General features: G+C 33.2%; 1 protein-coding gene across 10 annotated transcripts in view; it reads right to left on the minus strand.

Moving 5' to 3' along the window:
• The window catches only part of LOC100376626 (uncharacterized), an 87,867-nt gene extending 66,486 nt beyond the window's left edge, over positions 1-21,381 (minus strand). For all 10 annotated transcript variants that reach the window (XM_078009946.2, XM_078009942.2, XM_078009950.2 and 7 more), the window contains exons 1-2: positions 21,272-21,381; positions 16,599-17,352 (exon numbers count right to left, since the gene is read on the minus strand). In XM_078009946.2, coding sequence (XP_077866072.2) covers positions 16,599-17,243 — 645 coding nt within the window. In that variant the 5' untranslated portion in view covers positions 17,244-17,352; positions 21,272-21,381. The remainder of the gene's footprint in view (positions 1-16,598; positions 17,353-21,271) is intronic.
• Between the last annotated feature and the right edge of the window lie 2,518 nt (positions 21,382-23,899).

The following is a 23,899-nucleotide window of genomic DNA, read 5'->3' on the forward strand; positions in this document are numbered from 1 at the left end:
GTAATTGGAATCCTAGTGAATGTTGTACACATGTAGAGAGCACATAAATTAATTGAATATTTGGTGTTATAAAATAGAAGAGAGGACAGGAATATGCGAATTAAAATTGTTTTTAGCGATATTTATGATACACATGGTTATAGTTTTTCTACCATAATACTTTTTTGTTGTTGTAAAAATACATTAACTAAATCCATATATATGCAGGTTTAAAAATAAAATGTGGCATATTTATGATGAAGGTATACAACATTTACAATCCATCCTACCCCATGTCTCCTTAACCTTACCCAATCATAGCTGTATAAAGTCTAATAATTATTATGGCCCAATTATCCAAAACATATTGAACAGGTTAATTGAACACATCGATAAAAACAAAAACAATCAGGTAGCATATGTAGCCCATTACTCCACTGATGAGGGGTTGTCCTAATTTTAATATCCCATTCACACTTATTCTAAACCTATAATTTATTCGACAAATGGCGTTAAAATTACCATACATTTTTTTTCTAAACATTTCCTCGCTTATATTACAAAGCATGGTTACAGCAGGTAGACGTTTTTGTGAATGAATGAATGAATGAATGAATGAATGAACAGTACTCACAATTAAAGTCCTGTTTCACAACACGGATTAAAAGGAATGACTGCAAACGCATAAGTCATGTAATTTTTATAAAAAAATATAATATTAATATATACGGTAACTACAAATGAATGACTCATGTTGGGAGTTCCCATTTTTTTTTTCACTGAACACAATGGACTGACTGTATTTTACGGCTGAACTCAAAGTAAAACAAAATTCGATATAACTATTTGAACGGATTGTATCAAAACATTTCTGCAGGCCAATCCATGTCAACAATCGAGGAGTAATTTGCATAGCAAAGAAATACACTGGAAAATACAAGTGTGGAACCATTTGGTGGTAATTCCTTTGTATGTATTTACAGTATTTTAAAAATCTCATGCGGCGAATATATCCACTTTATTGCAGTTTCTATGGCGATGTGGGTCATTATCAAAAATTAAAATTTATTTCTTTTTATACTGGTGCTCACAACACCACCACCATGTGGTCAGTATTAACATTGGGAAAGGCCAATAGCAAATTTAGGTATCATACTAGTTCAAAAACACTTCAAAATATTAGTGTTTTCATTAGAAATCAATATTAAATCAAATATTATTCGAAAAAAATTGTAATATCAACAAATCTCAATTTTGGGAGATTTTTCGCAAAATGGAATGTTTTATTTTAACAAGAAGTTTATAATCATGTCACTAAGGCTTAACACTTCACACATAAAAGACGACTTTTTTCACTTTTCAAAAAAATATTGTTTAAAAATTGGCAAATTATTTGGGGTCTAAAATTATAGAAAAATACCGAAAAATGTGCAATGAGTCACACAAAATTATACACTTTATATACACTTTGATAGAAGGAATTCGTTTTAATAACAGTCTATGATTTATATAATTAAGGTCAGAAGGGAATGGGATTATAATGAGATTGGATTATACCTTGAAGATATTACCTACAGACAAATAGAAGAGTGATGAATGAAAATGGTTAAATGCATACATGACTGTTTCACAACAATCAATATTTATTAATAATATGCGTAATCATTTCCAGAAAAAATACATTTCAACTGAATTGAGAATTTGTTTTTGTTTTTAATTGAGATTTTTAGATTTTTCTTGCAATTATATAATTGTTTTGAAATCTTCATTTGTTAGAATGACCATTTTAGGCTTCTTTCACTAGGAGATATTATGTGTTCATAATTGTTATTATATTGATTGTGAAAATATTATTTGAAAGGAATCCAGTTTTCTCAGCATATTGTAAAAAATGAAATCCAATTTGATGAATAATGGAGTTACAGAAATAACAGTACATGTAAGCTACTGTTGTTTTCCACCTAAACACTGGTGGCTGGCTATGTGAGGTACATGTAAACAAACCAGTGTATTATTATGTACACACTAATTCTTTCTGATAACATTGTTAAAGCTTTCACTGAACTGAACCTATTTAATTTATAATAATTCCCGACGATTTTTTTCATCCAAACTAAAACATTTAGTGAACAGAACAAACGATTAAAACAAAAAATCTAACAGTCCAGGCCAAATTGGTTCAAGGTAATATTTTGGTTTTAATTTTGCTCTTGTATGTTGTGACATGTCCTGACACCTGTTACACTTCACTGCACTACTAACCGGATACAGACATTACTATAAAAGCTAACCAAGAATACTGTCCCATTATTTCACCATAATAGCCACATAAACAATACTGTATTGTACTACAAACAATGGTTTAAATGCCAACACAAATACTGTGCTTAGTTTTGCTGGAGTTTTTTATTAAGTTGTTTTGCATTGTGTATTTTCATCAGCGTGAAGTAAAATTAGAAAGAAAACAAAATTGTTAATGTTACTAAATTTTATTTTTGTTGATTTACACTCCAAGGGAAATGTTTAAATTGTTTAGTGTAAAAACTGAAAGGAGTAAATACAGTTACCTTGGGACGGTAACGACATGAATAGGATTTAAATACGGATTAAAATCTCTGGTGTTATACATTTTATAGCTTTTTCATCACCCAGAGTAAACTCACAAAAGTCTACACTGTACATAATAATAACTATGGTATTTAGAATTCAAACTCACCTCCATGAACCATACAAATATGAAGGAACCAGCTGAAAATATGTACACAGTAAAAACATGGTTCTATTCAACCATTAGCAGAAAACGACCCACGCAGATCAGCCATCGTTCGGTGACCGTTAATTCTATGATTCAAATATCCCACTTGACTGAATGTTATCAAGAGTACAATCTCAGAAACCCAGATAAACCAAGGTTGGACACTGTTGCATTACAGCGTTTCTCTGTGTGTGTACATCAAGTACGTGTTTGATATGGTAGACCGATGGACAAACAATAGACTGGAGTGGATACCATGTGAAATCAAACACCATTCATGAATGAGTTTAGTAAGGTCAGAGGTCAAAGAGCATGCACACTCAGGTAAAATGTCTACTGTATTTTTGTAAAAAAAAGAGAAACCTTTATATTTTGATATCAATATGTATTACCAAAATTATTTTTTTGACGTCAACAATTATGCATCATTGGGATTTGGTACAAATTGATCAAACCAGAGCTGCCCTGAAACAGTTACATTTAGTAGAAATCAGAATACAACAATCATATACATGTATATGTTTAAAAAAAATATAAAAACTTTTTTGAAATTCAGTCTCCTAATTTTAATTAATTAAATGTATATACCCTGGGTATGTATATACCGGTATACTGTAAAATATTTTATGTTCGCTTGGAATTAATTTTCGCTATTTTCGCTGAAGGGATGATTAAGTGAAAATCAAATCCAGCGAAAATACCTTTTTTCCTATATTTTACATTCAACTTGTCAAAAATCAGGGAAAATAAATTCCATACAAAACACCCAAAAAGTTCTTTCAGCGAAAAATAATTCCAGCTAAAATAAAGTACCGGTAGTTTACAGTATATATAGCACTAACCCATGTTGAGGGCGCCATTTAAAGCAATGAAACATAACTACTCAGTAGCTTAAAAATCTGTAATATTGTTCAGAACTTAATATTTATAACATTTGATTGAAATAGTGTAAAATTACTCTATGTATTGCATGAACATCAATAATATTAATTGCTTTGTAAGTGGATAGAATGAGTAGAATACACAAGCAATGGTTTACACAGGGAACATTCTGCAAATTTTTCAAGTCTCAGAATATCCTGAAATGTTATAAACATACATGTAGTCTCTGAAATTTTATCTTGAAAACTCCTGAAATCACAAACAGTTTTAACCAGACAATTTTACCCTAGGCATGAACATTGTAAAATCACTTGTACTATTGATTTTTTTCAAAACTACATGTATTATTATTATTCACAAATATTAAGAATTTACTTGTGACTTTGTGACTTTAATTCATAAACCTAACTCTATATGTGGGCAATAGCAGTAATAATATCCATATAAATTATATATTCATCTAAAATTAATTATACAATGTTGGGAAAGAAAGCAACAAAAGACAGTACCATGAGTTCACCTTCTTTTCATTGTCCCTTTAAAGCTAGGCTACCTTCTTTATTTTATTTACTCTTTCCAGCTCAAAGCACTCCTAGTGAGCCAGACATAGGAATTTGTCGCAGTATTGTGTGACATTATTGCCTGTACTGAATGTAACACAATACACAATGTATGTCAATAGGAACACACATTGTAACTTAGCTGACATAGTAACTACTACAGTTATCACACTTCTACAGCGTTAATGTTTTTTTAACACTTCCTCGATATTAGATGTACATGCCGGCATACATGGTACGTTTCTAAGGTTTTATTTCTGGAATGAGGATTTTCCTACAGTCAAGGAGATAATCAATATTTAATGATGTTGGCTGGTTACGCTGATGATTAAAAATATGCAGGATGTATTCTTGAACACATATAGTGAAGATTTATTCTGATTGATGTTATATCAAGGTTTAGAAATTGAATAATTGGATAAAAAATGTCAAGTCATGAACTAAACAAATTTTAATATTACACATTGACAAGGGCAAGAATGTTTTTCCTTTGAAAGTAAACTTTTGCATTTTTCATGAAGTATTTATTTTTCATATTTTAAATTATTTATTTTATTCTAAGTAGAAATTATTTTTGATCAAATTATGTAATAAAATCAAGTATATTTTGTCTAAAATAAACAATAGCATAACAGAATAAAGTACAAACTCTTAAATTTGTGCATGAAAAATTACAACATGGTAAATAGGAACAATTGCATTCAGAGTAGACTATTGAACTAACTATATACTGTCATTTTTTACAAAATATTAATTTTTTCATATTTTAAATTATGATTGATAAAATTATGTAAGGAAATCAAGTCTATTTTGTTCAAAATTAACAATGGTATAACGTAAAAATTTACAAACTTTTAAATTTGTGCATAGCTATGCTACTAGAATGGCAAAGTAAATATAAATAATTACATTAAGAGCGGACCATCAACTAACTATATACTATCCTATATAATTTAATTGTCATTGAAACATTATCACCCTTCCCATAGAAGCCCAGTGAAGGTTTCACAGATACAAAATGGTTGTGATTTTCCCAGACTCCCACTGAATTTAGTTAGAATTAAAGTAATTTTGAAGAATACAGGGTCTGACTATAATACTGAACACAATAGACTAAATACAGTTCATACTAGTGTCATGCAAATTAGAAATTTGTCCTTTTGATGTCAGTAAGTATGTCAGGTGACTTGATACCATTTCAATTATATAAGACAGGATATGGCCTAGAATATAGATTACAATAATAAACCAGTTCATGTTTTTAACTAAAAGTCACAATAGTTACCATGGAAAAGCCACCCAATTGTCCGCCCAACTACGTGACTTTATATACAAGACTGTTTATCAGGTGCATTTACCATGAATGGCTATTTCAATACACTGAAATCTTTCTTTGCTAAACTTGTTGATTTTGGCGCTATGATAATGTAATACATGTACCAGTTTACTGGTAATAACCCAACTGCCTGGAGTAAACAAAATACATGTATGCCGTAAGTGAAATCATTGCCATGGAAACCATACTAATTATATAACTATTACCATTCTGGTGTTTACTAACAATTGAACAGAAATGTTCTGAGTTAGTAAACATGTATCTGCATTGTTGCACAGAAAGATCAATAAGATTCACAAAGAGGCTGCGGTATGGTACGGTAATATTAAATTTCATTTAAATATCCTAGTTAAAGCAGAGGTGTCGTCACCTGCACACACACAGGAGTTCTTGTGTCCCAAGCGATGATAACAATACAAGATGAAAATGCTAAAGCTCAGGGGTAGGTGTTTGTAAACAACAACACGCTATAACACTCTCTCGCTTTAAGTATTTAGTTGACCAATATAAAATCTGGGCAGGGAGAAAACCTGTACATTTGATCATGGAACTATAAACCCCAGGAAGAACAACCACTTCGTTTCCTTTGAACTATGATAGTTGCCGCGATGTTGAATGTTTATTTTGACTGTTTATTTTGTCGCATTAAAAAATAAGCCGATTTACGCAAATGAACGTTTATCTCCGACTATCGGTCATTTTCGGAGTCAATCGGACGACTCCGGGAGATCACGTGACCGAGTTGTTCCGGTTATAGCATAAAAAAACAATGGCGCCAAGACAAAAACACTGATAAATGATCGACATTCAACGGGAAAAAAAAACACATTGCCACTTCTGGCGATCGAAGGGAAACACGGAATTAGTCGGGATATCTCAACAACAAACAGCTCACCAAACCCCATGTTTCGCAAACTTTCGCAACCTTATTTTTTTGAGGGTTGAAAAAAACAAGAAGTAATCTAAAAACGACATTAAAAATTATGAAAACTCGCTAAAACTCCGACCCGTTGCATGATTTCCGGTACACTGAAGGTCACCCTGCAGACCGACTTGTTTGCGCATGCGTAGTGAACGAAATATTTTACTGTGCAGATATGAAAAATTTTTTTCAAGTTTTCCGTTTCCAGCAAAGCGGTTGATACGGGCGTATCGGCGGCAACTAACATGGAGTATGACTAATGTTGTGGAAACAAAAGCGAAAGCACTGTAAGATAAACTAAGACAAAGGTTTTTTTAATCCTCTTAGTTTCGTTGTTCTTCCTGGGGTTTATAGTTCCATGATTTGATCTTCATTTTTATTTCTAGGATAATGTCAATATATAAAATTGTTGGAATTCCTTCTATCAAATGTGTGTTTCTTTTCTTTTTTACTTTTACTCCAACATTTTTAGCTTTTTTTAAACAGACGAATCCCCCTTCAGTTTCTAATGGTTTTACAGTAGCAAACCTTCAGTTAACAGTTTTATATTGATAGCTCTATAGATATTGTTTGATATTTCATTTTTTGTGAGCTTTCATGAGTATATAACTTTCTAAAAATCACTGTGGCTCAATCCTCGAATCGAAGAACCAGCAATGTTTTTCATTACAGCAGAATTTTAACTTGCAAGATCATCAACAAAATGATGTGGCCTGAAATTATATCTGTATACAGTATGCATGCAACATATTAATTTGCTGTTATCTGTTTTAGAAGGCATGCTGAGTATGTTCGAATTTCATGTAAATAAACATTGTGTTTCACCATCCATGTATATACGCTGCATGAGACCCGCCAACAAACATGTTCAGTTGTGACCAGGGGGTTGTAACAACCACTGACCTTTAAATATTACATTATTTTACATGTACATAGAATATGTAGCATTTTTATTAATTATGAAAGTAAACCCGTCTAAATTGAACACCCTCTCAGGGTCAAAAGGAAACAAACTAGAAAATTTTCAGTTTGAACAGGTTCGCAACTTACTTAAGGTTGAAAATACTTTCACTGTACAAACAATATTTTTATTTTTATTCTAGAGATACATATTACAACATGTTTATTTCAGAACAGCTTGCTCAATAATATTTTATCCTAAGACTCTATAGTCCTATATAATGCATGAATAAATACATAGCTAAAACGAGATGGACAGTGATTTTAGTAAGGCAGTATAGAACATGTCTAGATGTCTGTTAAACTCATCTATTCCAATTTATCACCAGTTCTATATATCATCATGTGACCCAGACCTCTGTAGGCCATTAACCACATACAGAATAGCACTATAGTCGTCTACATGCACTCATTTCTATGACTGTGAGTGATGAGATTTATGTCACTAAGCCTACCACCATATTATTCTAACATTATAAAGCCATCTAAGGGGTGGACCATATGAAAATCGGGGGGGGGGTCCTACATGGACAATGGCAGAAAAATAAAAAAAAATTAAAATGTCACATATATTTGACAGTAATAATAATCAAAAAAAAAAAAAAAATTTAATTGTTTTCTATCATCACCTCACCTAGAGTTTATGATGGTCCACCCTTAAATGCATATTGGCCCTACACAATAAATACAAAAATACATTGTACCGGTATATACAAAAAAAGTCAGTATATGTGAAAACACAAAATGTATTGAAGACAAATTTAAAATCCCCGATTGATTTATCGAACAGAAATGCATATTGGAAATAATCAAACAGTACACATCTATGTGCGCCTTAATCTTAATTTATGACGACAAAATGATTACGGAAAGACAAATCGCTGATATATAGTCTTGTGAAAATAAAATGGAAATGAGTTTCCTACTGTAACGCATCTCTATATCCTGTTACTGAATCAACCTGTTTTATATCACTCACATGCCTTGCATACCAATAGCTTTTTATGAAAGTCTCAAGACAGTTGAAAAGTGATGAGAATATTACACCAATAAAGTACAAACACAATGATTAGATTACACCCATACTAGTAAACAACTCCATATATTCTGGTATCCTGAAATTTAAGTCCGTCTTTACAACACAGTTTAAGTACTTCTTAAGGAGCGAGTATCTCTTACAAGTCAGACTTATTAAAAGATACTATTTTCAAAAAATAGGGTTTCGCTTTTGCATTGAGAAACTGGTAATGGATATACTATCCAGACTTAGTTTCGGTATTTTTGTTCCGGGATCCTGATGTTAATTGTGTAAATGTGCCGAGGTTGGTATGAAACCAGCAGGCAGATGTGAGCTTTATATCTAAGATACTGTCATACAAAAGTGATTTTTTTTTTTGGAGGTGGTCATCTGCACATTTGCTATTGGCCCAACGCTATATGCAGCAATAACACCTAATCATTACAGCCTAGAAAGCTAGATTAATTGTCAAATGTGAATTGACCAATCAGCTCTGGGTATTTTCACCGATTTTTAATAAAGACGAATAATTTATTAACTCTGGAAACCACACATGCTCTCTGTGATTTGAAACATTCACTTACATTAAACCCAACAACAGACTTGTTAATCCTTAAAGATATTGTATATTCACTAAATATTAGCGAATATTACAATAATTATCTTTCATAAAACTCTTTAGTTTGATGAAAATATTCACCACAAATTTTAAATGTTAAATGTGAAATGTCCATGTAGAAGTAATCAATGACGACAATTAACAGTATATACCGGTAGTTCAGAGCAGGTGTTTTTGTAACTGCTGTATATTATTCAATAAGCTCAGAATATGGCAAATCTATTCACAGGCTCAGCAATAAACTGGACATTTCATTCATGACATCCAATTTTTGGTGTAACAATACATTGGAATTTTGATGTATAAATAAAAGGTTCAGTCTTTATGAATTACTAGTACATGTGAATATACTATAAATCCATTTATTTTCACTGGTATTTAATTTCAATATATCAATATTGTGAGCATATTCACTGGGTTTTAAGTTCACAAATTTGCCAGGGAAATATATTACAATGAGTTATATTGTTATTTTACATGTTCATGTAGATTTAATTCAGCGAATTTTACTTTTCAACGAAAATAGTTAAATTAAAACCCAGTGAATAATTAATGCATTACAGTAGCTAGTTTTCATTCAGGATATTTGTACATACTATGAAAAGCATTCAAAAAGGTGAAGGGCGGTAATACATGTACCATATTGCCTTTATTAAATAAAAGCATGTTTCAGTCAAACTTTAAGGTATAAATCTCATGGTGTACTTTAAATAATGTGAAGAACCGCAATTACCGGTAGTATCGTATTTATTCTATTAGTGGCACATGTGCTTATGTAAATTATAGAGATATTTCTATGATCAAAGTTAGTTATATTGTAACAATTCAGTATACAACAAAAACAATTTTTGGTTTGTATTCGCTTATATTGGCGATGTGTTTTCAAATTAATTTACGATAGGGGGAAAATGGATACAATGTAAGTGCAGTCCAGATTTGTTGTTAGAAAGTCTAATAATAGTTTGATTACTGGAAACAGTATTTTTGGCTTTACATGTCTCCCAATTAGATGTGTGTTTCTAATATAAAAAAAACAAGTTATTCCTAGCGGTTGTACACAACATGAACACATCTCAGGTCAATAACATGTCAATGCTTCACAAATAGATTCACAGCACATTGAAGTATTAAATCACAGATGATTCTAATAAAGAAATCTGTTTCATGTTTCTCACTACTTTTTTTTTTAAATTCCACAGATTGTTGGTCGTTTTGGTCTGAAAAAACAAAATGGCTTTCAGTCAGCCATACTCAGATCATGCACAAAAAATAATGTGCAACTGTAACAAAACACACACTGACGACATTATACAAAATTTTTATTTTGATGGGTCCTGTATGTTTTGGAAATTGTTGCAGTATTACGAGTATTAGATCATTGAGATATTACTTATTTTTACTACAGACACGCATCTGTCATTTACATAAGCACATACACTACTAATAGAGCTAATATGGTACATCTACTGGATCTATAGCTGCTTTTAATAGATGCAATAGTTGCACGCTTTGCAAAAATTCTTAATCTTTATCATCTGTTATCTGTGCCATTATATATTTATTTAATTTAAAACTGTTGATACTGATGTCATCTTGCAGCAAAATTCCAGACTGAAACCTCCCTTGTGATTACAAAACCATAGATTGTCTCTTCTCTGACTGAAAGTTCCTTATATGGGTATGCACAAGAGGCCTGCCAAAATGATTCGAACTGACATATCGCCGTCTTTCCAATATATTCTAATAGCCATCAGACAAAAATCATTACACTCACTCCCTTCCCTAATCAATCTTTATCTGCTCAAATTTATTTTCAACATATAGTAAAGTTTTAGCTGCAGGACACTTATTACAACCAAATCTCATTTCTTATTGAGATAATCTATAAATCATAAATTATAAAGCAATGATAATAATCTCCAGATGGCTATGTGTCATAAATTTATAATTTATTGTCATAGTCAGGATTTTCATGATGTTTTATACTCATTCAATAACAGATTGTATGAATGAGTGTGATCAATTAGTATGTTTTAAAGACAGTGTGACTACTTTCTGGTTTCTGGTTATAAAAATGTTGGGCAATTTTTTTTGTCTTTTCTGTTTTTTTATATCATTTTTACAGGATGTTACTAATATATTACAAAACCAAAAGATGCTTATATAGAATTGGGAAAAAACAATATTTTTACAATTTTTTTTTTTTAAATTTTTGTGTGCATCTAAAAAATAAACACTGATGTAACGGTCCCTGTACGACTGTCATCTGAATTGTGTACCCCAAATTAAATCAAGCAGCAGACGACAGGAAACCGTTTTTTTTTCCCCACAGGTTGAAAATCCAAAGGCAATAAAAAATATTGGCATACTGAAATTTGCTATGTTTTAAATGAAATTAGGCTACAGACCATGTGAACATTTTAATTTCCCCTGGCATCTCACTTTTCTCCTACCGTTCATGGAATGAATTGTTGACTGTAAAAACAATCCTGAATTTGTAGTACTCAAAATGGCAGGTGGTGCTTGACATCCTGGATACAGTCTAGGCTTACAACCCTACATGTAGGTACAATATGATACACAACCTTCATGCATCACATCCTAGACATTATAAACTAATCACAGCTAACTGAAATCCAATATGGCAGCCTCCATGATTCAAGCATTGCCATGGCAACTAATTACCCATACAGATTGCGTCAATTGAAAGCCATACATACAAGCGAAACAGAGAGGCATAAAACGTTCACAGTGTAAGCGCATAAACAGTTGGACTTAAAATCCTAGACCTAATGAGTAAGATGCCAAAATTGTGGGGTGACTATCTGTAAAATAAACACTGGAAATACTAACCTAAAAAGCATCTAAATAATTATGATGAGTTTATACATAGACCTGATTTTTTAGCTTGTTGGCAAATTGCCTTGTGGTGGACAATGACACAGATTTCAGGCTATTGTTGAGCATAGCTACGGGTTAGAAACACCAAGACAATTGGAGGATCGCTAGACTGACTGTCTCAACGTTACACAAGGAATCCAGAGTTAAGCTACACTATACGACATGGTTTAGTAGCCACAGTATTCAAGTCTTTGCTAGCATTTTATAATACAGTTACTTACTGACTACTGATCGCAACGCCATGACAATGAGCGTTCTCCTTCAAAAGAATTCTTCTACTCTCCGGTAAAGAAAATAATATTACCTGTACACGTGTGTTGTGAAATGTAAATAAATAGACACAGATTGACGAAAACAGTGAAATAACTGCAGTCTAAGCAGCAGGTGGTACAATTATAATAGAATAATCCAAGACGGGAGCCTAGAACCGACAATATCATAATGCCTATAAGCATTAATATAATTTATTGTCTTCAGAAAATAATTAGAAAACAAATTGTAGTAGGTTTATATAGAAATTTTGGGTGTACATGCTATCATCGCAATTTCAGGTGTAAATTAATTAGCATATGTATTTTATGAGTAAATTATTCAAGTTTGCAAGTTTTAATAAATTTCATAAATTCATGCACTCAGTTTCTATGAGATGATTGCTAAGCATCTTATTTGCATATTAATTAATACATCTCATTTGCATAAAAAAAGAATGGACACAGAGGTGCAGGTTTTCATAATGGGGAAATATAGGAGGATACACTATAACAGTGAGGTAAAATGAAGCTTAGAGTATTTTTAGACTGTGTTGTATCTCGTGTGAAACTTATACAATCATGAAACTATTTAACAATACTTGACTGCTGTAAGTTCATCCAAGCCTGCTCTGGCAATAAATCTTCCTGGCTGTATACATGTACATGTAGAGGACAGCCTCAATTTATCACACATTGCTGTATCATTTTTTCCATATATTTTTTTTTTAACTCTGAGTAGGATCTTATATTCATTTGGTCTAAAAATAGCAAAAATGCATACAAATTTGCAAAAATCTAAATTTTTATGGAAAAATTGTGGCATTCAGAAGGTATACCAATTCCTGTTAACTCTAATCTCAAAGCTAATTTACTGACTTGATTAAAATTACAATTGAAATCAAAAGACAAATTAGTTCTATAAATAACATAAACAATGGTGTCCCCTGATCACACCCCCCCCCCCCGCAATCTCTGAGATTGACAGCTTTCTATTTAACAGTGAAAGCATCTGTTTCTGTCTGTCTGCCTATAAAAATGTTAATTATCAACTGTGAAGCGACCAGTATCTGCCAGAGTCTTAATACAAACTCAGGTATCCCCTCCATAATTTACATAAGTGCATGCGCTACTAATAGAGCAAATAGGGTATTCTTTCAAAATATATTTTTAACGGTACATGGTAAGTGGTCAGAATAAAAACATCACATTTAGCTCCAGGAACTTGTGGTTTTTCACTTATGTGAAAATTTGAGAAGATCCCTAATGAATTATCATATGATAGCCAATTATACTATCATGTTTTGCACAAAACCTTCTAACCTAATAAGGACATATTTTCACTCCACTACCATCATCATGTCAATTATCAATAAAAATAGTTGGTATGAACAAGAGTTATCTGTGGCATATCTTAAAAAAACATACAGGTCACATGCTACATTTAAAGCTACAACTTTTATTGAAGGAGATTTCACGACTGGCAGCTCATACTTAAGGGTGAACTTTTCCAAATCTAGCGAGAGCATGTATGAAGTTCTGTGCTTAATTTGTAAACATTTATTTTATTCAATGGTGTTCATCAGAACCCCAGAGTAATTGTCATAGCTGAAGATTTCACGACTGGCAACTCATACTTAAGGGTGAACTTTTCCAAATCTAGCGAGAGTATGTATGAAGTTCTTTGCTTAATTTGTAAACATTTATTTTATTCAATGGTGTTCATCAGAACCCTAGAGTAATTGTCATAGCTAAAAAAACTGCAATAACCCTGACTGACATACAAAATTTAAGAAAATTTGTCTCCTGAAATCACATTGATAAATAGTAATTTCAGCCCTCAATGTTAATTAATTTGTAAGTGATAGAACTATTTTCTCAAGAAGCTAAGAAAAGTGATATACCTCACACCATTCTGTTATTTAATACTGTTTCAATATGGAACTCAGTGCTATATGCATATCAAGTAAATCCCACTGTACAAATAATTAGAGAATAAAGGACAACATATTGCCCAGTGTTGTTACAGTGTGTTATAAATCACCATTAAGAGTAAGAGGTTTTGATGACGTCATAGCTTTACCTCATCACATGATACTGTAGAATACTTTATTTTCGCTTGGAATTTATTTTCGCTATTTTCGCTGAAGGGATGATTCCGTGAAAATAAAATTCAGCGAATATACTTTTTTTTCTTATACTTCACATTAAGGTAGAGATGCAGTTTATTTGGCTTGCTTTTTAATTGAGTAATTAGACAATGAAGATGGTATTATATATCCAACATGTTATATATTTTCTGAAAGCTTATTATACAAACTTTGTAAAACTTGTCTTTATTTTAAATATCCAGAATGCGTTTTTGATTTTGAGTTTGTATCTTCCCGACCCAGTGCAATATATCCGGTTAGAATCAAAGCTCACGTGTCCCTTATTTTAGGGACCAGATTCTGCCGTAAATTCGGGATGGGATTTAGAAAAAAATAAAATAGGACTTTTAAGGTGTATTTTGGCGTCATTTTCGGACATTTCAATCATTCCTGATGTCTAAAATAGAGTCTAAGTTTTACCGTAGTCATTGACGCCTATTCAAGAGTATGATGTTTATTATGACTAGCGTGAATGGGTAAGCTTCGTTTCGACAATGAGCTGTTATCACTGTAAACAATGTTAAATTATTCTTCACATGCTCAGTTTATTTTTTGAGAACAATTATTTAAAAATAAAATCTCTCAGTCAATCAGAAACTCGGATTCAGGGAAAGTCACGTTTGGACGCTCACATCGATTTTGTTTTTCGTTCGGTGGGCTGATGCCTTCAGTGTAGCTTTTGCCTCTTCCGACATAGAAATCATCTGAATCTTCTTTCTACCTCTCTTTCTTTTCACACCACGCATAATGTAATGATAAAAATTAGGAAAAAACGCTGAGGAAATATAATGTTTGGTTTGCTAGCGAGCGATAACTGATTTGAAAATAATTGCACATGCGCGTGAATTGAATGAACTATGACCCGTACAATCTCGATTTGCATATTGTCAATCAAAGTCCTGTTATTTGATTACTCATGCAAATTAGGCAATTGGACATAAACATTGCCACGTGTGAGTGTTTTTTATTTTTAATCAGAAAATAACCAGCAATTTTAACGGTGTTCTAATAAGAATTCATTGGTCAAATTTTCACAGAATGTTCTTTAGATAAAAATCTATATAAAAAACGAAAAAAAATATTTTTGATTGAAATTCACAAATAAACTGCATCTCTACCTTAATCTCATCAAAAATCAGTGAAAATAAATTCCAAGCAAAAGGCCCAAAAAGCCTTTTCAGCGAAAATTAATTCCAGCGAAAATAAAATATTCCACAGTACTACACGCTAATGTAAACCTCAACTTGCAAGTAAATTCATTTCAGTAAAAAAAGCCCTCAAACTTATTTTATAATAATTTTTAATTTATAACAACAACAATGAAACTCCCACAGCACGTATTGGATTCAGAGAAGGGTCTAGAAGTGATAATGTGTTTTCCTCAACCAATATGGCATGAGGGTAAGGTAGGGGTGTGGGTCATCTTTATTTTAATTATAAAGATGCAGCAGTGTGCTTGAGAAGAAACAAAATCAACTCTTTCATTTCAGAATTTTTTGAGCATGAATGAATCATACAAAGTTTGTTAATTAAAATGATGTATGCAAATCAATATAAACGATGCTGATTCACATGCACTTCAAACGTTGACCCCCAGAAATACTTAGTTGTCTGATGACTGTACATCACATGGTAGCAATCGGCCAATGTGAACACTCCATTGCAGTGCATGGTATTATGATAGAGCAAACATGCATATGTTGATCAGTTAAAATAATTGCAATTGGGCTCATATTTGCCTCAATTATTACCCCCCCCCCAATTATCAAATGGTTTTTCCCTTAACTATCATCAAATTAAAGTGGAGACAGCTGCAATTCTATACATCTCCCAGGCAAACATTAACCAATCTGTCATTTTGAACAGCAGCAATTAGAACAAGCAATGACGGCCTAAAATGGAGACTGGCCTCCCTGAACGGTGAATGGTAAAGTCAAAAGCCAAAAAAATGGTATCTGTAAAGGCATGGCAAGTTTACAGCTGTTTACAAAAAATTTTGGAAACGAAAAATACGACCATCCCTAAATCTCATTGATTCATTACACTGTTTCATGCCGAGATACTATGTGAATTATATATAATAAAATTAATATTGAAAAATTAATATTACAAGTATGTTGTTACGTCATTAGCTATTTGAGAGAGATCTGATACAATGTTTTAATAAGTTATATCATACCAACTGTATTACTTCGAAAATAATTACGAAAGTTGATATTCGTCAGTTGAGTCATGCAAAGGTCACATTGATTGACACGGACAACTTACCATTCTGCAAATATCTCTTCGTGTTTCTTTCCTCAACTGTTCCATCTCAAGAATATGTTTGTCTTGTATCCATTTATTTTCGGCAATCCTCCTCCTTTCTGCATCACTAATCTGGTTGAACTCATTTTCTATTTTCCGTTTACTCTCTTTCAATTCGAGGATCTCCTGTTGCATTTTACTACGCTCCACTTCAAATTTTTTCTTTACTTCGTCTTGCGCATCAGCTGCTATTCGATGCTTCATCCTTACCAGTAAATCCTCTTTGGTACGGTGTAACTCAGATTGCATTTTTCCTAAGGAGTCCTCTTTTTGTTTCACAATTTTCTTCACTTCCATCTCGTACTGTCTCGTTAACGTATCCTTCTGTGCCAACAACTCGTTAATTTTCTCTTGGTGTAATTTATTCCTCAAATCGCTTATCGCCATCATTGCTCTTTGGTATTCCTTTTCTCTGGCCGATCTAATATCAACGACTCTCTCGCGTTTAATTTTCTTGATATTACTCCGTTCCTGTTCAAGATCCGATTTCAATTTTGAGATATGCTTCCTCATTTCATCATTACTTTTCTTCAAGCTCATTATTTGTAAATCTGGTGTATTCACCATCAGTCTACTTTCCGGCGTTTTTTCCCGCTTTTTTTCCATGTTTTATTCTTAACTTTTAAAAAAACCTGATTACTAACATTTCTCTGAGCTGTGGCGGCGGCGGCGTGTTACCTGGCAGTGTTGCGGAGTTCAAGGCCTTGATCTCACCCTATTAAAAGAACATTTGAATCACTATTAAATAAACGCTCGAGATGTTCCTTTTAAAACATAACAATAAGATGAATACAATTGACAATTCAATGATTTTACAATGCATTGTGTAAAGCACTTCAGCCTAGAAAAAAACCACAAACAAATTATATTATGCTTTAGTAAATATTACTTTTTTTTATGTGATCGTAAATTTTATTTTCAACACTATAGATTTAAGATGTACTCAAACTTTTGATTTCAACTTGAAAAGTGAAAGTACAATGTTTAATACAGATGCAATAATACGTATCAGTGTGCAAAGCAAATAGTGTACGGTGAGTGCAGTTTAACAATTGCTGACACTAAACCACAGATACAAAGTATGTCCAACAACAAGACATATTGAGACAGCGACAGACAGGTTGATTAGCTTATACAACTTTAGCAACTCATGTGCGATATTCTTAACATGTAGCTGTCTGATAAAGCTTGATTGAACTTTGCAAGTCTGCTTGACACTATCACAGTAAGAGATTTCGAAAAAAATGTCAATGTACACTGAGGATAGCCAAAAGTAATTACCGGTAGAACATTTACAGTGGGCACCAACAAAAAAATGATTAGAAAAACAGCTTTCTCCCTATTATTTCCTATGCAATATTGCAATATTTTAAGGAAAATCGCCAGAGGTGTAAGTTTTAAATTGAATTTGGCACTTTTCCAATCCCAACAAGCAAACACTCCTGGACACATTTTCAGTAGGGATATGCTAAATGAACAAAATGAAGTCAGATTTTGAAGAAACAAATTGCAGAAAATGTGAAAGAGGTAAAATATTGATTATTCTACACTTGATCACAAACCACAATTTCATTTCAAATATAACTCCTGTCAACTATAGTGAGACTTTCCATGTACAAATGAGTATACTTAATTTCTATAGTCAAAACAAACACTGCTAGCAATGTTCCTAGGGAAATTGACAGGGAGATACAAATGTAGTGGTTTTTCTGATCAGTATAGTTCAATTATGATGTGATCACATGGTTATCAATGTTTAGGGTATTTTTTTTCACTTGGTTTTTCATTGACTCGTGTGAGCTGTACAACTGTTGGTGGATTACAACAAAAACCAATATACCATATTTGCTCTATTAATAGTGCATACACCTACGTAAATTACAGAAGTGTTTGTATGTTCAAAATAAGTCATATTACAATGATTAACTATATAACAAATGCAATTTTTGGTTTATATGCTCTTCTATTGGAGATGCGCTTCTAATAGAGCAAATACAGTAGTCACTATTATTAAAGTGAATTTCAGCAATCTATTTTTGTTCCAAGGTTCTCTTGAATTGGCCAATGGGTGTTCTAATGAGATCAAAGTTTATTGACTGGTTTCCCCCTTGTTTTTTCTCTTCTATTGGAGATGCGCTTCTAATAGAGCTAATACAGTAGTCACTATTATTAAAGTGAATTTCAGTAATCTATTTTTGTTCCAAGGTTCTCTTGAATTGGCCAATGGGTGTTCTAATGAGATCAAAGTTTATTGACTGGTTTCCCCCTTGTTTTTTCTCTTCTATTGGAGATGCGCTTCTAATAGAGCTAATACAGTAGTCACTATTATTAAAGTGAATTTCAGGAATCTATTTTTGTTCCAAGGTTCTCTTGAATTGGCCAATGGGTGTTCTAATGAGATCAAAGTTTATTGACTGGTTTCCCCCTTGTTTTTTCTCTTCTATTGGAGATGCGCTTCTAATAGAGCTAATACAGTAGTCACTATTATTAAAGTGAATTTCAGTAATCTATTTTTGTTCCAAGGTTCTCTTGAATTGGCCAATGGGTGTTCTAAAGAGATCAAAGTTTATTGACTGGTTTCCCCAGTGTTCCCCGTATACTGCTGAGCTTTTGAATGCTTACATGCCAAAATCAACCCACCACAACCCACCACCCAAAATTTAAATTACCCCCCCCCCCTATAAGTAAGTATATTATCTATGACAATTAATTTCTCATTTTTCCCTCAAAATGCAAGCAAGTTTCCACTGAAGTAAAAAAGTACCCAGCTATGTGGCATTTTGGAGACATGCATAAGACATATAAGATGTGCATCTCTATCAGAATCAAATATGTCAGTCGAAAAGCATATTTCACTTGTCAGAATGATTTTGGGGATAGCAATTATCATTGTGAACTTAAAATACTGTAGAATACTTTTCAGTGAAAATAAAATCCAGTGAAATAAATTCCCTTAATTCCAGCTAAAATAAAGTATTTTACAGTAGCCAGATAAGTTCTTGCCATGAAATTGAGTGACGTGCAAATACCAAAGTTCAATCCCTGTAAAATGTTGTGTATGTTAGTGCATGTACCAAGAACAAATACGGTATACTGAGTGTATACCTGCCATATTTATTCCATCATATCAACACCACAACATTCACAGAATGATCTAAAACCCTGTGTATGTTCATATGCACACACCATACCGCAAGCGAGCGCAAAAGTGAGAGCACCATCATACCCAACACACCTGTGACAGTGGTACCCATCTAAATCCTAGAGACATTCTTTACTAGATCAATCATCCTCAAAAGTTCAACTCTTTCTCCAACTTGAAATATTTTTAGTCCAGTGACGGTGCATTCCAGTTCAGTTAGTTATTAGTGACTATATTGCAATCTTTTATCATGCATCATATTACAGTCATTGATATCCTTGACCAGAACACGGATAATCCTCCAGACATGCTGAGAAGAGAATGTTTTCCATCCTGTATTATTAATATTTATTTTGAGATGAATCGCCAGAAGAAAAGAAAACATAATAAATACGAGACCACCCTCTCTAATATATGCACGATGGCTTTTTTTTAAATGCATATGCTGTGTGTGATATATTGCAACCGATTTTACAGTAATTTACACCATTTAGTCTGGTCAGGTTTCCACGAAGCACATTCCAAGTTTAAATAAAGAAATCCATCGTATTATTTACACTAATATTTGGCAGACCTGATTGTAAATCTAGTACTATATGATACAGTTCTAATATTTGACCTGTGAGAAATCGGTCATTGGCCTTCTGATTCACTGATGACCAGTACCTCTGGAAATTCACAGTATACTTGTCATCCCATAGCGACCAATATGTCATGTACTATTACATTTGAATCTAGACTCATTGACTGCCAGTTTTTCAACCGCCTAAAAAATATGCAGAATATATTTTGATATGGCATTTTCCAGACAGTGAATTACAAAGTAGTTTGTGTTCAGATTTAGTGTTTTTTTCTATAGTGACAGAATAAATAAACTTACGGACAACGTAGTACTTAGCAACACACGAACTACTAGACTGAACGAAGGTGGTGAGGAAAGATGCTAATTGTTAAATCTTAGCGGACTAGTTCACGTTAAGTCCACGAGAACGAACCCTCCATATTCATATTTTGTTCTCAGCTATGATAATTTTATACAACAATCAAATAAAATATATCAACAACATACATGCAAATTTGTGCTCGCAAGCACCTGCCCCAGTGACTCGCCAAGGGCGATTGCTTGTCACTGACTGACACTATCTCTCGCAGACGGTCACGAACTAACACGGCGATTCTATGCAGTGTATATGCAATTTATTGTGCACAGCAAATTAACTAGGGAAATTATTTCGAGTGCTCCAGCGCGGTTGTCTTTTAAGTTGTATTCAATCAGATGTTAGCGTTGGTTTTAATTGGAAACAAGTCATCAGGAACGAACATCGATCAAGACGAAATCAAGATCCGCGATTTCTAAGTTAGTAATCCGTTATGTTTTGAACGTGTATTAGAAAATACCGTGTTGAGTTCAAGGGCACGACTGTGAATAATCGCAAATGAGGCGTAGATCGCCGGAAAGGAGACGAAACTGCGTGAAAATCAAATAAATTACCTTCTCCTAGCGTCTTCGATGTTCCTTCTTTGGCTGGGTGAGCTGCTCTGAAGTATGGGACACGTCACACCATAAACAACAGGGGAAATTCCCTCCGCCACAAACAAATAGTGCAAATTACACTCTCTCGGCGTTTAATGGGCCAAATTTTTCCTTCTATATTAACAATTTACTCATTAATATATTTATATTACCTCAATAATACTGTTTTTTTCGCATTCAAATGAAAACCGTCGAGATGGCGGATGGTTATATGACAATAGACCTCATCACAAGAGGCGCATTGTTTGAAATCGTTGTTTTCTGACAAGCGTCAACCAAATACTACTACCCGGACTGTCAAGTTCATACCACCGACCACAGTCCCTCAACACCGGACTGTGTCCGGACACATGGTAAATTAACAATAACTTTGATTCTTGATTTAAACCTGACAATTATTTGAAGATTTGTTTTCTTTTTTTTATATATATGACAATAAATTTAAAAAGATCTAAAAAGAAAAGTAAAATTGGCTTGACGCCAAAGTTGATAGAGTGTGTACGCCTGGGATGGTAATCAGCGTTTTTAACGGACTAAACAAGTTGAAAAGACAAGCACTGACGAGAAGATGTAATACAATACGTGTGTTTGTCATTTAAAAAAACTTAAACTAAGTCGTTTCTGACACCCTGTGGTTTGTTTGTTATATTGGGGGGGGGGGGTGTTCTACAACAATATGTCTCCATTCTCTCTACTGAACTCGTACAAGTGTACTTATATTTTACAGTAGTGTGTTATCAGCTTGATGGCTGTTTTTGGCAATGAACGTGACGCGAGTGTCCTGGTTACATGTAAAATAAATATTTAGCGTTCTCGTCAATGACATTATTTGTCGTATCCATAGTAGATATTAGCCTGAGCATAGACATTATTCTTGAAATGATATACCCATGGACCCCTCACAAACACACACAAACCTCCGTGCCTGTGCAATACTAGTTAAAGGGATGTAATACAGGTGTATACAATTAAGTGGGAAACTTACGCGATGGTAATAACCACAAATGACCATATTCGAGTTGACTGCGGTGTGTAAGACAATTGTTATTAGGGTACACACCTTAATTGCCCCCGGTCATTTACTTTTGTTTTTCATTAAGCTCCATTTGTTTTTCATCTGTTAACCCTTTTCGTCCTTTCCGACGGATGTTATGTGTTAATAAAATTGTATTATATAGTATTTTTTGACCACTGTAGTGATGTTGAAACATGCTTTTGACCTTGGCCTGTTTGCCAGGATAGGGTTTTACAACGTGATATATCCGTCGCCGAAAGCTTTTTGTAAATTGTAAATACTAATCCCAGTGATAGATCTAGCTGTGTTTTAGGGTAGTCACGGCTACTACCTATTTCACGAAAAAAAAATAATGCTGCATTTTTCGCCTGGATAAAAATACAAAATGTTGATTCCAGTAGACATTGAGAGTGTCCAAACGCTGCCAGCATGGAAAAATTCCGAAATGTTTATTTTTCGCAAGATATATACGTTGGCGCCACAGTCACTTGTAACAAAAAAAAGAAAAAAACAACTTTTATCAAGCATAGAGTTTCCCGGCGTATGAAAAATGAGAGGGACAATATCCCGATATTTGATAAAAGTCGTATCTATATTTATGTTATAAGCGACTATGATCAAACTAGTGCATTTTAAAATGAGTTATTATTATTCTACGGTACCACTGTCATTAGTATTTCCGTTATTATTTGCAAATTCATGTGGTATTGGATATGTGTGTCGGTAAACGTATCCTGTAAATATGTTACATCTAGTAGTATCAAAGGAAATCGAAATATTACTACTGGGCAATTTATCACTACGACGCAATAAAACAAAAGTATCACGGTAAACAGTTGTGAGGGCGCTCATAATAGTGTTAATTGGTCGGATAAAACAAATAACGTACAGTAAATGGTTATTCGCTGGGTTTACGGTGGAGATGCAGTTTACCTGACAGGTATTTTAATTGAAACCAAGATGACGTCCCTTGTCCACAAAACTATATATTTTCGGAAAGCTTATTGTATGAATTTTAATATTTTGTTAGTATTTTTTATTTATGGACACTGTAGTTTGAAATATGCAAAAAAATGTACTTTTTTTGGTCAAAAGTGATTTAAAAAAATAGCTTCTAAACCATGCTTCTGTTTCCTGTCAAAATTGGTTTATGGGTACATCTGTTTACTATGAAGAAAGTGCCGTCTTGAAAACTGTCTACCAGTTGTCAATTATGCAGGGCAGCAGCTCAAATTTCACTACTTCAAGTTTATGCATAAATTAACACCCAGGCTAGTTGTCTGTACGATTGTTGTAACACTGTTCAACCAAAAACAATGCCCCGACGGCGTTTTGAAGATAAACACATTGTCAATCATTTGCGAAAATTTCAAAACAAAAGGTCAAAGCGTCTAAAAAGTTCTAAAAAGAAGCTGAGATAATTGCTAATTTGCATAACAATTCACTCAGTAAGAAGTTTGCTCATGCTCATAATTAAATGGCTGTAACAGTTCCAAATTTAAATGTGTTATCGTTTTGTTAAAAATTAAATATAGTGCATAATATGGAGATCCCGTCATTTCTTTTTTTTC

Source organism: Saccoglossus kowalevskii, chromosome 10, assembly GCF_978046115.1.
Source record: "Saccoglossus kowalevskii chromosome 10, keSacKowa6.1, whole genome shotgun sequence".
Classification (NCBI taxonomy): Eukaryota; Metazoa; Hemichordata; class Enteropneusta; family Harrimaniidae; genus Saccoglossus; species Saccoglossus kowalevskii.